Here is a 16,920-nt window from a genome sequence, read left to right as displayed (position 1 = left end):
GTGTTACTTAATTGGAAAATTGCAAGGTGAGACATTCGAGTTTTTGTACCACTCACATTTGCGTGAGACAACTGTTTTTCCGACACTGTCATGACGATTTCAAAACCTATGAAACTCATGGCAAATAGTCTAAATGTTTTCAAATATATTTTCAAAGTATTTTAAATACATTACAGTGATTAAGTCTCTGTAAACTTACGAGATGGTTACTACTGGTATTGTGGGGTTTTGTATACAAGGCTTGCCTACTGGGCTATTACACGTTACTTATTGGACAAGTGTTAGCCAATAAGTAATATGACCACAGTCATAGATACGGTCGAGTGACAAGTACCTTTCGGTAATTTGTAAGCAGGCAGATGTGAAAACATCTTAATGCTGTAACTGTAAAATGTGTCATTTACAAACGAATGTACTCACCAGTATTTCTTGCTGATCAAATATTTGACTTATTAGAGACAAAGGAATGATTCCTGCGGGCTTCCAGCTTAAATAAGTGGCCTGTCACCAGAATAAAGAAACGTGTTTTGTAAATTAGAGTTTAACTCTATAAAACTTATGTTTGTATCAAAAGGGATTAAATTCCCGGTTTATCATAATAATAATCATGGTGTTTTTATAACTCTGATCATTTTTTCTAACTACGATTCTGATGAAATTTTCCGCTGCAAAATAATTTAATAAACATCGATACCACCAATCAATGTTCACGGCTCCCCTCCCGGGATATAGGGGTCGGGGGCTGTGACACTCTTATTCTCTAACTCTGCCAATAAGTGCGAGACAGAGGAAAATTCAGAGGGATCGTCATCAGAGCTCCCCTCTTCTTGAGTGGCGGAATCGTCACTCGATGATAGAATGGCGATCACCCCATCAGAAGTGAGGGCATTAAGTGGAGGAGGGTTTAAAACGTACGCACCTGATTCAAAGGTCGCGTCCAAAACCAAGGGTTCGGCCCGCACCTTCGTTGGAAAAAAAAATCGGCCCTTGGTCTTCTCAAGAATGGGTTTATCACCCGCATCTCGGATGCTTCTGCGGGTGCAACCCATTCCTCAAAAAGAGCATTTATCATGGGACCCCAACCTGAAAGTGAAAAAACAAAAAATCAATCATCAAGTTTCAAGCAAGAGAAAAGTCAGAGCAAAGTAACTTCCGTTCGTCCAAGCTGATAAAAACAAGCTTCAAGAACTCCGATGGCCATAGGCGTCTCATGCCTGCCCACACTAGAGATTCCTCGGGCAACGCCCGCATCGGTGTTGGTTCCAACATTAGGACGCGGAACCAATCACGTCCCTCGTGTGGGACTGTAACAACCTCTGGAAGTGCTCCAGTGACCGGATGTCGTACCATGGTAACGGGCACCACGTCCTCAGATATCCAAAAGAATTTGTTACGCCAATCAGTAGACCCTTTCTCGACCTCGTAGCTGATACTCCTATCGGAAAACCCTTGGCACGTGAACCAACCGCCACGGTTGGCAGATTGGTAAAAGACCGGAAATCGGTCAAGATGAGGTAACATTCTGTGTGCTGTACACACAAATTCGTAATGGCGAATTCGCATGAAGGCACGAGGATGTAACTGGGATAAATGGATCCCATATGCACTCAGTATTTTCATGAAAAATTTTGTCATGGGAAAACGAAAGTTCCCATAGATAAAATAATCGAAATACACAGCCATTTTGCCAGGCGGCGGAAGGCTGGCTATAGAACCAGGAGATGGAAATTCCGGTTCCCATTCCGGTGGAATACCATACGTTTCAATCAACTTTTGATAATCAGCCAGATCCCATAAAACTTCTATTTCATCAACCTCAGACTGAATGGTCGTCATTACAGCAAGATTTGGTGAAATAGCAAGAGGTTATACGAGAAATTCAGTATTTTATCGAAATACTCAGAGAGAAAGCAAGAAGATAATCAGAAAATCAAAGGCGATAAAACTTCGAATAGAAGATAACTCCCTCTATTTATACCCATCGCAATTAATGCGATGGGATATGCACAGTGGAGAGAGAAAGTCATCGCCCAATCAGAGACCGCCACATCACGCGGGAAATTCGAAAAAGAGAAAAAGTTGCACAGTCGGGTACATCGACAGCCGTCATAAACGTCCCATCATCTGTTCACGCGCCTGCGAGTGGTCAACTTGTCCTTTTTTCATGATTATTTATACCAACAGAAGATATTTTCTACCAAACTTCCAAGATTCAAAAACCCCCAAATACTTAAGTCAAAAATTTCACCCACATAAAGACTTCACGCGGAAGAAACACTAGACTGGGAGGGACTTATAGAGGTAGGGTACCAAAAAGGCCCGAATACCCTTAAGTACCATCCGTGGGTAGGAGAGGAACCCCTCGTATGCCACCCGCGGAACGTACGGATCACCCGCTGATGTGTGTTGCGCGTGCGATTAAATAAGAAAGGATAAAATGATTTGCTTTTGCACAAGATCGTGTTTTAAATTTATAAAAGTGATTTCTACAAAGACTAAACACACACAAAATAGGCAAGTGTACCTATCGTATATGTAGAATAGTATTGGTAAGAACCAAGTATCGATCCGTGGACACAAATGTTTCTAATAATAAATCGTTGTTTTACTTTAATCGGAGGTTTTAATCATTTTGGGGTTAATTTCTTCAAACTTCTTATAAAATATAAATACTTATATATAATATATAGGTGACCAAGATAAGAGATTCTAAACGAGTTTTTCAATTATGTGAAGGTTACCATCTAAAATCAAGAATCCACTCCATTTTAACATTGATAATTAATATTTGGACATGTGATAAACTTGCCATAGCAATATATGATAGATGGCTCCTTAAACCTTAAGTGAGAATCTTTGGCACTAAGGAGATAGCATGCGCATTTTAAAGTCCACCCTTTCCTAATGTCATACCATCTCAATGTTGTCAATTTAATTTGGCAAGTAGTTTCGCAAAGTAGAAAGATTAGGATTGACTTCGATTTCTCAAATACCAATTCTAACAACTTCGGGTGATTGTAGTTCATCACACAACCTCCCCTTGGTTGATTTATGTAGGTTATAATTACACATTCCGTTAACATATGATTTCTTTAACTAATTTGATATCCTAAGCAAAGCCATTTTCGGATTACCAAGGTTTAGAAAAATACATCATAACTTATATCTCATCATTTCTAAGTACAATATAAGGATCCATGTTTCGATAATGTATCAAAGTATTTCTATCTTTCAAGAACATGAATCGATCATGAACGATTGCTAATAGAATTGACAACCACCAACTTTGAATTAGTGATTTAAGATGGTGAAACATTTCTCATCAAAAGATAATTGTAATATAACCATGTACTTTACTAGACTACATCACATGTCTTGATTAATTATCAAATAAAACAAAGCTTCTTCATAGATTTTAGATGGTAAAAGGAGTTTAGCTCATAATGAGTGTGATGATAAACATTAAGATGATTGATAGTAACAAATACATGATTAAACTTGGAACAATCTAACCAAATGTAGATGAATCCTTCTTCTTAATGATGGTAATGATTGTTGATGATGATGATTGATGGTGATGATCTCCAAGCCTTCAAACTCTTCACTAAATATCCAAAGTGAGTGTTAGTGTGTGTTTTTATAAGAGAGAATCGGATAGAAATCTTTTCAAGGCACACCAAATGAGTGCAACATGAGCCACTATTTATAGGCAATCTGGATAGTGAGGCACGGCCCCGTGCTTGATGAGCACGCCCCCGTGCATTTTTATGACATGTGCCAGATTTGTTTTGTCTTTTCTGTGAGGTGGCAACGGCCCTGTGGTTGGTAGGCACGGCCCCGTGCTTTTTAGTGACATGTGCTCAATTCTTCTTTGTCTTTTCTGTATTCCTGTCCACGGACCCGTGCATGATGAGCACAGCCCCGTGCTTTTGCTTCCATATTTTGTCTTTTCTTTTGTTAGAAGCATGGGGGCGTGTTTCTTGAGGCATGGGGGCGTGTGTCTTTGTTTTCTTGTGTTTTCTTCTGTTTTTCTTCGTCTTTTTGCTTGTTTCTTCGTTTGGGGATTTGTTTCACCTGAAATTATGTTTTATTATGATAAGTAGTCTTTTATGCTATGTTATTTGACAGAAATTGCAGTTTTCAGAGATTATTTGATGCCGAAAAGATGTATATTTTTATGTACATCACCCGCACAACATGGTAGAGAAAGAACATCCTTACACCACACGCGGAAGCATCCGGGCACCCTCAAGAAGTCATCCGCGGGACAGGACATCTGTCCGCCAAAATGACCGGAAGGCAATGCCAACTGGACAGCTGTCATTAACTATTTGCCCTCTAGAAGAATATCCATGATCGTTACTTGATGAATACGTGACTCGCCAGCCAATGAGCGAAGGACACCTGGCCAGGTTGTTATAACCGTGCACATGTCCAGGGTGTGGTCCATCCTATCATAAGGCGACGCGTGTCCAGGTTGTTATACCCATGCACATGGGACGTATAGCTCAACCTATCACAAAGGGACACACGTCCAAACGGTTATCAAGATCTTCTAGAAGGGGACAGCTGGCCCAATCACCTTCCTACATCCTTAGGCTATAAATACCTTGTCAACCTGCATGAGGTATTCATTCACATTCACTCACTTATATTCTCACTGTACTTACTCCGTTTACTTAGTACTTTCTCTCAAGAACTGCACTGATTCTCACGCCGGAGGGTGGTTACAGGAAGACCCCCTCCCCCCTCTTGTCCTTCCCGTGACGAGACTCATGTGTCTGTTTTGCAGGTTCCGGTCACTGGACTTCGGGAAGTTGTGCTCATACTGTGTTAGTTGTTATCATATCTTATCCTATGGACTCATTGGATCCAGGACCCATACTCGGGGATTGGATCCGTGTTTCTTCAGTATATGTTTGTGTAATAATATTGATATATATGTATGGACATACAATGGTTATACACATATGTATAATAACACTTTGTAGATATATGTATATTTTAAAGAAATGCATGTACTGCTCACACATATATGCTTAAATCAATACATCTCAGAAAATCTAAGTACATAGATGAAAATATACTAATTATTCATATTTGTATCATTACTACTTAAATATGTATGTACAAGGTATTTATGCATGTGTAATGTGCATATATGTATAATAATATTACATTTTGTAGATATATGCATATTTTTAATGATACACATGCAATGATATATATATATATATATTTAATTCATACTACTTATTCATATATGTACCATTACTACTTAAAACATATATGTATAATGTATTTACATAGATTATACATATATGTGCGGTAATATTATACACATATGTATAACCATTGCTTAATTGTACTTACAGTATATGTGTAATCATTGTTTAATTGTACATATATGTATATTCACTTTGTCAACTATGTAACATTGATGCTAGTAGTATATATTGCTTTTGTGTTACATTGTAACTTGAGAGGAAGTGGATGTGGATGGAATATATTTGATAATCTAGCTTTGCATTAATGATACATTTATATTTTTATTTGCAGGCTACCCTTGATTTTTCAAATGATACTATTACATGTGTGTGTTTGAAATTCACACACATTGGATATCTTTATCAGCATGCGTCTTACGTGTATACCTTTTAGACATCACAACATATAGAAGATTCGTGTGAAGTACATTCATCTACGGTGGCGTAGAGATGTTCTTCCAACTAGCGCTCATTGTGTGGCTAACATGTATTGTATAGAACAAAGGTTGTGGAAAAATAAATGTCTAAGTTGTCCACGTGAGAAGGACAAAAATAAGAGAAAGGAGAAGAGAAGTATATGCTTTGAATAGAAGTATTATTTTTCGATTTTAAATGTTATTAAACATATATTATACATATATGTATACTTCTATAGATTATACATACATGTAATTTGTTTAGAAGTTTTTTTAAATAAATTATTTGTTTAATGTATTATTTACATATGTAGTATTAGCCAATATTTTACTTTTACTATAGTGTTGCATTTGTTTTGTGCTTTTTATTAGAAGATAGAAACCCATTACGAATTATACATGCATGTATATTTAGTAATTTATACATATATGTATATTTAGATAACTATACATTTGGTAACCGTTTAATTCCAACATTATGAATATATGTACACAAATAACATTGCAAACAAACATTAATATTCAACATTCATTGATAGTTGTTCCAACATGATAATAAGTCAAAGCACAAAGATAAATTGTTCCTTAATAATATACGTCTATAACCCAAGTTTCATTTTCTTTAACACCTAAATCTTCCTACTCTCTTTCAACTCATTTGCTTCCTTAAAAAGACTTTCAAGTTGATGATTAAGTTAGATAACAATAGGGTATCCGCATGTTTCTTCCTAAATGAATGCAATGAATCCCGTAACTACTTCTGTGCGCATGTTTCCTGCAAATTTAAATAAAACCTCATATTATGCATATATTTTAATTCAACACATATTGTGATCATACTGACGAAAAACAAGTCAATGGAGATGAACATACACTAAATATACATATATGTTGCCACTCAACTTAAAACATATAACTATAAGATTTTTACATTGATTATACATATATGTATAATCATAACTAGAAAGCAAATTAAACAAATTGCATATTCAATTTTAAAATTTAACCACTACCTTAAAAATTTTACCATCACCGCAAAGTAGGTTTTCCTTTGCATTGCAGTACTATCTAGATACGGAAGCTACAAGTACTAAACAACTACTCATTATACATATATGTACAAACAATTTCAAGATTATAAAACCAACCATTATACACAGATGAACTACTTAAACGAGCTACAAGTACCAAAACACAATCTAATTATACAAATATGTACAATAACATTCGATTACATAAACCTACTCATTCTACACATATATACTACATACACAAGCTACAAGTAACAAAATAATAAATCATTATATACATATGTGCAAACAGTTTCACGTATATAATGCCTACACATTATACACATATAACGACATAGTACACACACGTTAAAATAACAAAACACTAAATCATTATACGCGTAAGTACAAACACTTTCCGGTATATAATACCTTATACTTTACCCGTGTTACCTTTTTTACCACCGATTTTAGAACCAAATTTATCTTATTTAATTATACACTTTCAGGTATATAATACTTTATCTTATTTAATTATACACATATGTATAACAAACACAAGCTATAATTACCACACACATTATCATTATACACATATATACAAATAGTTTTAACTATATAATTGCTACTAATGATAACATATAAAAGCTTCAAGTATCAAACACTAACTTATTATACACATATGTACAAACAAAATTATTATTCGTTATTAATAGGAAATAAACATATATATGCATAGTAAAAAACTATTACATAAGTCTTAATACTTTGATACCTCCATATACATATATGCAGTATTCTCTTATAAACAATCATCTTATTCAATACTCAACTATATAATGATTTTTTTTAAAAACAATTGTATTGATATACTAACTGTTTAATGCCTTTTTTATAAACAAAATGCAACAATGTACACATATGTACATATGCGACTTTTAACTAAACTAAGTGTATACTGCCTTTTTAAAAACCAAACCAACTAAATACAATGTATATCAACAAAATCAAGTCTGTCTTATAAATTTTAACATCAATTATTTTCACCAATAAATCAACCACAATTAAAACTCAAAATAAACCAAAACTCCTTTAAATATCTCATTAGTTACAAACCAATATATCCCAAACCTGGTTTTAAATTTCAAGATATCCTCATCTGATATTCAACTGAACAACTTCAAATTAGGTTCTAAATGAATGCGTTAGACCAACGCATACTCAATTACTCAACTTTAACGTATAACTCCACTCACTATTAACACAAAACCACATAATTTCTATATGAAGAATGAAGCATACAAAAGAATTTAATTTACTACTAACAACCAAAGGCATAATCAACCAAAATTAAAGCTCAAAATCAACCAAAACTCCTCTAATTTCATGCCCATGTCAAAATTCTTTCAAAATAACACTAATTAAAAAACTGGGTTCATAATTCTTACATAAAACACGATTGAATGACTTGCACCTGTGGAGAACGCTTCCAATTGTTTCAATTGTTGGTATGCGAAACCCTAAATCGCTTTGTTCGTATGCAGATACAGATTCGATAGAGAGATTGAAACCCTAAATGTATGTGACTGCACAGGAGAGTATGTTACGACTTGTGAAACATAAATTGCGAAACTCCGTAATTACCCCTCCAATCTTTCAGATTTATAAAAATGCCATTATTTTAAAAAACACCTTGTTTATAAATACATGGATCGTATTGGTTCTCAAAGTTCTCAATTTCCATTTGGTTCTCTTAGGATCCTTACCCCATATATATATATATATATATATATATATATATATATATATATATTATTCGCGATCCCATCCGGGTCAAACACCGGTCCGCCCTCCCGGGTCGGTCCGACCTTTGACCCAGTAAAACGTCCGGGTTGACGTCTGGATCGACGTCCGGCCCGTGTCTAAAAATATTGATAATTTCATAAAAATAGAACCACTACCTCAACTCAAAAAATAATTTAAAAACACATGGTACATCCCCACATGCCCACACCCGTTGACATGGTGGCAAAGATAGGTAGAATTAGAATGTAAATTTAGAGGTCAAACGTTCAATCCTAATTTTGTGTACATAATTTAACCGTTAAAAAGAAAAAAAAGCTTTTAAAGGTAGCAATTTAATCTATGTTGTGGGACTTAAAACGGCCATTTACCAATTCACCTTTATTACTTTGTTACTTGTTTTTTCTGTTGAAAAAAGATATTATGATAAAGAAATAGATTATTACCATATCATTGTCATGTTTGGTTGTCATGTAAGAACGGAATGATTAATCACTTAATTATTACTATTATTATAATAATAGTAATAATTATTATAATACTTGAACTTCGTTGATGTGACCCATCGAGTTCAGGTAGGATGGTGTAGATGGAAAGCAGCCACAGGTATATTGTGCAACAAGAGTTTCCCAACTAAACTAAAGGGAAAATTTTATAGGGTTGCAGTTAGACCTGCAATGCTATATGGAACGGATTGTTGGGCCATCAAGAAGGCACAAGTGCGGAAGATGGAGGTAGCAGAAATGAGAATGCTACGTTGGATGTGTGGACACACAAGGCTAGACCGAATAAGAAATGTTGTGTTTCGGGAGAGACTAGGGGTGGCAAACATAGCAGACAAGATAAGAGAGTGGAGATTGAGATGGTTTGAACATGTGAAGAGAAGACAGACGACGAACCCTGTTAGATCTGTAGAAAACATTACTATAGAAGGGAAGAGAGGTAGAGGACGACCTAAATTGACGTGGGATGAGAGGATTAAGAATGATTTGATAGACCTAAACCTCTCTGAGGACATGGTTGAGGATAGGAATTCATGGAGAAGTAGAATTAAAGTTAAGGATTTTTAGGGAGAAAAGATTTCCTTAGAGCTTCTATTTACCTTATTTTGGTCACATGTATATAGTATTAGTATTAGTATTATTATTATTATTAGTATTATTCTTCCCATATATATAGTATTAGTATATTCTTTCCATATATTATTATTATTATTACTATTACTATTACTATTATTACTGTTGAACTTTGATTTCCTTTGTATTGCTTTATACATATGTACTTTAGAGCTGAGGGTCTCTCTGGAAGCCACCTCTTTATCCCTTTGGATAGAGGTACGGTGTGCGTACATCCCACCCTTCCCAGACCCTACCTATAGCTTTGCTGTTGGTGGGACTTCATTGGGTATGATTGATTGATTGATTGATATTATAATAAAAAAAAATTAAAAATTAGTAATATTAATAATAATATGAATATATATAATAACTAATTTTTAGTTCCCCGTGCAGATCGTTAAACCGAATAAAAATAATCGTAATTACCAATTCACCTTTATTACTTTGTTACTTGCTTTTTCTGTTCAAAAAAGATGTTATGATAAAGAAATAAATTATTACCATATCATTGTCATGTTTGGTTGTCATGTAAGAACGGAATGATTAATCTCTTAATTATTACTATTATTATAATAAAAAAATAAAAATAAAAACTAGTAATATTAATAATAATATGAATATATATAATAACTAATTTTTAGTATCCTCATGCATATTGTTAAACCGAATAAAAATAATCGTAACAATATCGAATCACTTATGTACATTGTAAAATGTTAATTCGTCAAATTTAAAAAAATAATATTAATAATGTAGTAATAGTTCTAATATAATAACAGTTATATTATAATATACAAAATAATAATGAATTATTATATAATAATAATATAATAACTATAATTGAAAAATAATAATAATAATAATAATAATAATAATAATAATATATTATAGTTATAAAATTGTAATACTGAATTTTTTTGACTTTTTCATTCCTTGAATGAATGAAGAAAACATCCTTTACCAAAAGAAATAAAAATCTTAAAAATGAAAGTATTTCATTCCAAGCATTCACATCTCATACCCCATTCATAATCCTATTCTAAAATTTCATGAAAAATGACTAAAAAAACATGACAAACACATTAACATCTCATTTCCTATCTTCAATACCATTGCACATACAATATTTTTATGGAAAAACAACTCAATCCCCCAAATTTGATTCTAACCTTCTCCCATCATACCTTTTTTTAATGTTTTTTATTTGTAGATGTGAATGAATGGATGAAAAATAAAAAATAATAAAAATAATTATTAAAAAAATATTATTTAACCCTTCTAAAAACAAATTTAGAAAAATATGATTATTAGTCAACTTTGCTTCTAACTATTCTCCCCAACTACCTTTTATAAATATTGTACAAACTGCCAACCAAAGTGTTCTTTGTGAGCCTTATCGACCCAGCGAGTTTGTTATTTATTCAAAACCAACACCACCCCTAAGACCCATTGAATTCACATACATTGATATAAATGATACTACAAAAGTAAAAAATTGATTCTTAAGTTTAAAAGCATTAAATTGCAATTATGTTAGAAGCATATCCAAACAAAGAAAGGTCCCCTACCAACTTCTAAGGCATTATGCTTCTCTAGCTTCTAAGGCATCAACTTCCTCATTAGACAAGATATCAACAACTGGTTCATACAAGTCCCACTCTCTTCTTTTCCTAACATTCAACAAGGTTAGTTTAAGTTAGGTGGATTCAACATCTTATCGTGTCACATTGATTAAAGACAACACAATCAGCCACCCGTTTTTAACTCGGGCCCATTTCGATTAGAACCTGTTCTGTCCCACCCATTTCTCCAGGTTCAAAGATGAGATTATTATTACCTGATGACACTTGATTTGTTACCAAATAACTTCATCGTGTCCAACGTATTTCCACCTGGCTTACTGTGATTCAAGATTAGTGAAATCAATTATCAATATTTGGCCGAAAGATAATATTATAATTTATTATTAATAGTAGTAGTAGTAATATTACATCACATTCATATCATCAGAAACAAACCTAAGAGGCAACTGCTCAGGCCCCCTGCGTCCTTTCTTGTTTACTCGTGATTCCTTTGCTGAAGCTACACTCTGGATTGCAATCTAGAAAATAATAAAATTGTATACAAAATAATAGCTTAATATCTCATGTATTTGCCAAGAATGCCTACAACATATGAACAAGTAACATAATACTAACCTCACAAAGTTGTTCCCTGATAGCAAAAGCAATTGCAGGCTGCAGAAACAAGATTTTCTAAATTAAAAATAGAAAAAAATTTTAGAAACAAATAGTGACTGCTAAGAACATCATATGAACTATAAATCTATAATTATAAAATAAAAACAAAATTATGAACAGTATTTGGGTCTTTAATCAAAATCCAATAACATATTGATTGATAAACTCACTCCAACTTCAGGGTCTTCAATTTCAAAATCTTCACAAAATATTCTTGCAAATTCTTCAGGGTCACTCTCAAAGTTGTTCAAATCCTGAAATTGGTTCAGCTCAAACGTCAGTTGTTATAAACTAAAAAAACAATTCATTACACAAACTGAATCAGAAAAGGACATGAATATAAAGAAACATACCCATAAAAATTGGTCTTTTATCAGAGTATGATTCACTCGAAGATCTAGCTGGTAGAGATCAAATAAAAGGTCAACCGTCAACATCAACGATTAAATAATTAAAGAAAAGCACATAGTCTGATAGTCATGAGAAGATAGATGAAAAGTACCTTAATAGAAACCATTTTTTCACCTGTGTGCATATCTTGTCTTTCCAATGACCGGAACTCATTAAGTTGTGACTGCATTAGTTTTGAAGATACAAAGAAGTGCAGATTAATGGATGCTTTTGTGGAAGCATGAGCATTTAATTTTAATATGCAATATACATTTAGCTACTAATTTATGCAGCCAAAAGTGAATTAAAAGGTTAATACTATTTTATTCTGATCCAATTACTTTCCCAACAAGTTACATAGTTAACACCCTGTAACTTTGAATCTACACATATAGCAACAACACGTTTGAATGTTAATATCTAAACTACCAATAAAATGTGTAAGTTAATACACGCACAAATCTCTCTCTCTCTCTCTCTGTGTAATAATATATACATGTATGCAAGTAAATGTGCCCGTTTCAGGTATAGAGGGCAAGACTGTCACACATCCACTCAGCTCGCTTAAAAACACTACTGTTACTAAAATATTAAATGTTTTAAAAGCTTGATTGTTAGATGAATGCTGATTTTTACTATATTTTATACCTTCGTTATAATAAATCAACGGATCTCAACTTCAAAATGCGATTGCACTGATGTCCGGAAGCCTTACTTGCTTTATCTTGCTTCACATACTACACTTTCATTCTACCTGTGCAGCTCTATAGTTGAGTGACTCGCCTACTTATCCTTCTTCAACTTCATTATCTTTTTAATGAAAATTTTTGGTTCTCTTAGTATTTGATACGATTATTATTATTATTTAAATATTTTGGTTTTTTCGTCAATGTGTACGATTTTTTACTTTAATTTTTTTTATTGATGATTTTATCACAAACACTATAAAAATCTGTGATGTTTGGCGTTTACAGCTTATTGGCATTACGCAACACTATTTTGTACAGATTGATTGCATGTTTCACGAGCTTGATCCCTATGTGATTCATACTTCTTTAATGTGGTATTGCAGATTAGTAAATGTTTATACCTCAGCAAAAACGTTATCATGTCTCAGTACCTTACCTACTACTTTATCTTTCTTAAAACATCTGTCACCTTTACGGATTTACCTACAAATCATATTAACTTTTAGTTAATTAAGCCATTGACTTCAAAGTATACCCCTCACTATCTCCATGGAACCTCATCAAAGTATCAAACCTACCCTTCTTCAACCTCATTAGCATTAGCTGTGATGTTTTCTTGATTCTTAACCAAGAATCATTTTGTTACTGTTTAAGTTGTCATTTCTACCCGCGTTCTTTAAGCTTCTCATATATACTCAAGGGCCTTATTAAGAGCATTCAACCCTTGCCAAAAGATATTAGGTCATCTACTCATCTCCTTTTAGGTCCCACAACATAACCCAAAAGGAACTTTAACATATGTGTGGTGTAGACGCTTGCCACCACAAATCTATTTTTGTGATCACACATTCTATTAATCTAATTTGACCTTAAAAATCTATGATGCATTAGTGACAGAGTGACATGAGAGACCCAGCTCATTTCTTTAAAATAAAACATAAGCTTCATCTGTGCTGTGTACGGCACCCATAAATCCATAATGATGTTGACAGACTAGCATATACCCGTATAAATGCACTGATGGTGCCCACTGAAATCAATGGTATCCATGCTGTGTCACTAAAAGATCATATGACATCCGGATACTGTTAGATTTTACTAAGTTAAACAAGATATGATATTGGTTAGCATCTCTAGATGCACTATCTTACACTACTGTTAGATACATATATTAAAAGTATAAATATTGAATATTATTGTTAGCAATAACATAACTTAGGAGCTTGTTTTCAAAACAAACCTACAACAGCCAAATCATTATATATAATGACAAAAGGTGGTCACAAGTTTGTAAAACTAAAAATACCAATGTTCAAAATTGTTGTATCTATGGAACAAACAAAGAGGGCACGGTGAATCAAGAAGGTTTGCAGCATTCCCAACTGCACTTTCATTGCAAGAACACCATTCAATATTGTCTGGAACGAATAATAATATAAAGAACAAGAGTCGGTACTCCACGTCAGCACTTGCAGCAGCAATTGTCGTTGCCAAAACAGAGTATATAGAAATTGAAACATTTTAATTCTTCATTAGCGGTTGAAACCAAATCCTCTCTAGAGGAGGGTTTCTAGTCAACTAGATCAACTCTGTCCATCAAAGAAACCCTAGATAAATGAGTTAATTGTTTCAATTCTTAATGAGGCATACCCAAAGTCCGTTCTTTGATTCCTGCTAGCTTCAAGTATTGTTCTTGGAATGACAATATTAGTCAGGGATGCTGCAACCTTAAGGTTCTTGATTCACCATGCATTCAATGTGTCGATTCATAAATACAATGTCACCAAATCTACTTATATATAATAATTTGATGACTGCATCTTCACATCTAAAACAAGCACCTAACTTCAATTATTGCTAACACTATCTAATATATTATGCATACTACAATTAGGTCAGATATGTTCCAATCCAACCATATCAGAGTGTCCCTCAATAAAGTATAGTCCACCCCTAGATCCTACAGATTTGCAGCATTGTTCCAAATAATTAGGTCAACGCATATAAAACCCTCTAGACCAAAAGCATTTAAAAGCCTATGCATAGCCAAGAAAAACAGCAAACTACTAATTATCAAGTAACATAGTCTTTACCTCTGATAGATCTCAATAATTTTATCTTACTTTCTTATGGTTACGGTCGCAAGCTAATTAGTACATGCCAAAACAAAATTGTACACAGCTATTTCATGTGTTTTGATTCTATGTGCGTGTCAGAACTGAAGATGCTGACAAACAGTTGTTGCAAAGAAATTACATTACACATTAGCAACACGACAAATGTGATCAAACACCATAGAGAAAAGTTTCTAGCAACATGAATAATGTTTACCTGAATGGATTGAGCAATCTGTGTTACAAATGGTGGAGGAAGCTTAAGGTCCTTCACCGTGCGTTTAGCAAACAAACTTACATCTGAATCCGGATCTGTAACAAGACATAGAAAGAAGTAAACAAACTGGAAAACTTTCACAATAATTAATTAATAACAGACACAGATTGAAGCCTTACCAGAAGGGTTCCAAGTAAACGTATCCCTGTACCGCTGACCGTCTATCTCAATGTCAAGACGAATGGGAACGAGATTTTCAGCAGTTGGACTGCATTTCAAAGCGTTAAGCAGTTAGTTACATATCCTAATGGAAAATAAAGCAAAGATGATTGTATTAAAATGATTTCGCAAAGGAAGTGTTTGAGCTTACATTCTCAACTTAACCGGGGTTTTATACGAACTCCAAGCTTTCATATTTTTGATGTCCAGTAAGTTTTAACTGGCACATAAAGCGAGTCTGGAAATTAAAAAACAGAGGCTAAAACACCATAATATAATATAATATGTTTTGTACAAGGTCATAATTTTTATATTATAGCATCAGGTATCAAGATCCAAAGATGTTTGTTTCTAAGCAACGAACACAGTTTGTCATCTTCAATACCACTAAACTAAACTAGGGATGTCACTTTTATCTGCAACCCGACCCGGAAAACAAATAACCCATGAAACCCAACGTACTAATTCGAACCTGAATAACCCGGGGGAAGAAATTAATCAAAGCCGAAAGTAGAACAGCCGTGCATAAAACCTAACCTAATTAGAAGATGAGGAATCGATGGCTTACCCGCGCAACAAGTGCCGGAATCGGATGATGTTTGAATATCGATCGACCCCTTTAAAGGAGATGATATAGGCTTTTTTTTGGTCGGATCAGTTTCAAATAACTAGAGTTTAAAAGAATACGATGCTTGAAATAATAATAAACTAGAGCACGTTATACTTATGAACCAACGCAGATTAGGTTAGTATCATCGGTGCTGTAAACGTAAATTAGTAAGCAAAATAATTATTTTAAAAGCGTCGTATCAAACATATATAAAAAAACATATGACGATGGGAATATTTTTAAATCATCAAAAAAGTTTTTGGTCACTGTAAATGCGAACTATAAAAAATACGAAACAATGTTGAAATCATTTAACCGACATATAAAACATGTAAAGTCGATACTTGTTGTAGTTTAGTGTTTAAAATATAGTTTGTTAAATATTATAATTAGTTGAAAGTAAAAAAGTAAAATAAAAAGAATAAAAGCCAACATTTTAATTTGTAGGTTGGTTATTTAGTGGTTGTATCTTGTTTGTAACTAAGAAATAATAAATTATTGAATATATGAGGAGGAGTGAATCCTCTTTTTAATATATATATTAATAAGAGTTTCGAAGAAAAAATAAAAATAGACATATTAAAAAAAACAAGTTCAACGATTTAATTCTTCGGTTTAACCAAATAGTCTAAATGACGAAAGGTTACGATTCAATATATTAAACACGCTGAAATGGTTTGTTGTTTATATTTATAGAAAAAAGATGGAACACGCTAGAAAGGAAAGCATGATATACTACCCTTATGCACCACCGACCCCCACAATTGTTAAATTATAAATAAGAGTTTCGAAGAAAAAAATAAAAATAGACAGATTAAAAAAACAAG

The 16,920-nt window shown here is 33.4% G+C and overlaps 1 protein-coding gene across 1 annotated transcript; it reads right to left on the bottom strand.

The window, feature by feature from the left end:
- Positions 1–11,029: 11,029 nt before the first annotated feature.
- LOC143596539 (chromatin structure-remodeling complex protein BSH-like) lies at positions 11,030–15,681 on the bottom strand. Its single transcript, XM_077075293.1, has 10 exons — positions 15,635–15,681; positions 15,444–15,532; positions 15,265–15,359; positions 12,357–12,428; positions 12,208–12,255; positions 12,025–12,108; positions 11,813–11,851; positions 11,633–11,715; positions 11,452–11,514; positions 11,030–11,284 (listed from the first exon to the last, which is right to left on the bottom strand). The coding sequence occupies exons 1-10, from the start codon at positions 15,676–15,678 to the stop codon at positions 11,197–11,199; spliced, it is 705 nt and encodes a 234-aa protein (XP_076931408.1). The 5' UTR covers positions 15,679–15,681; the 3' UTR covers positions 11,030–11,196.
- Between the last annotated feature and the right edge of the window lie 1,239 nt (positions 15,682–16,920).

The sequence above is a fragment of the Bidens hawaiensis genome, unplaced genomic scaffold (genome assembly GCF_021521415.1).
Source record: "Bidens hawaiensis isolate Kalapana, Puna unplaced genomic scaffold, B.hawaiensis_p1.1 tig00046678_1, whole genome shotgun sequence".
In the NCBI taxonomy this organism is placed as follows: Eukaryota; Viridiplantae; Streptophyta; class Magnoliopsida; order Asterales; family Asteraceae; genus Bidens; species Bidens hawaiensis.
The sequence above is the reverse complement of the archived record's forward strand: the minus strand, read 5'-3'. Positions and strand labels throughout refer to the sequence as shown.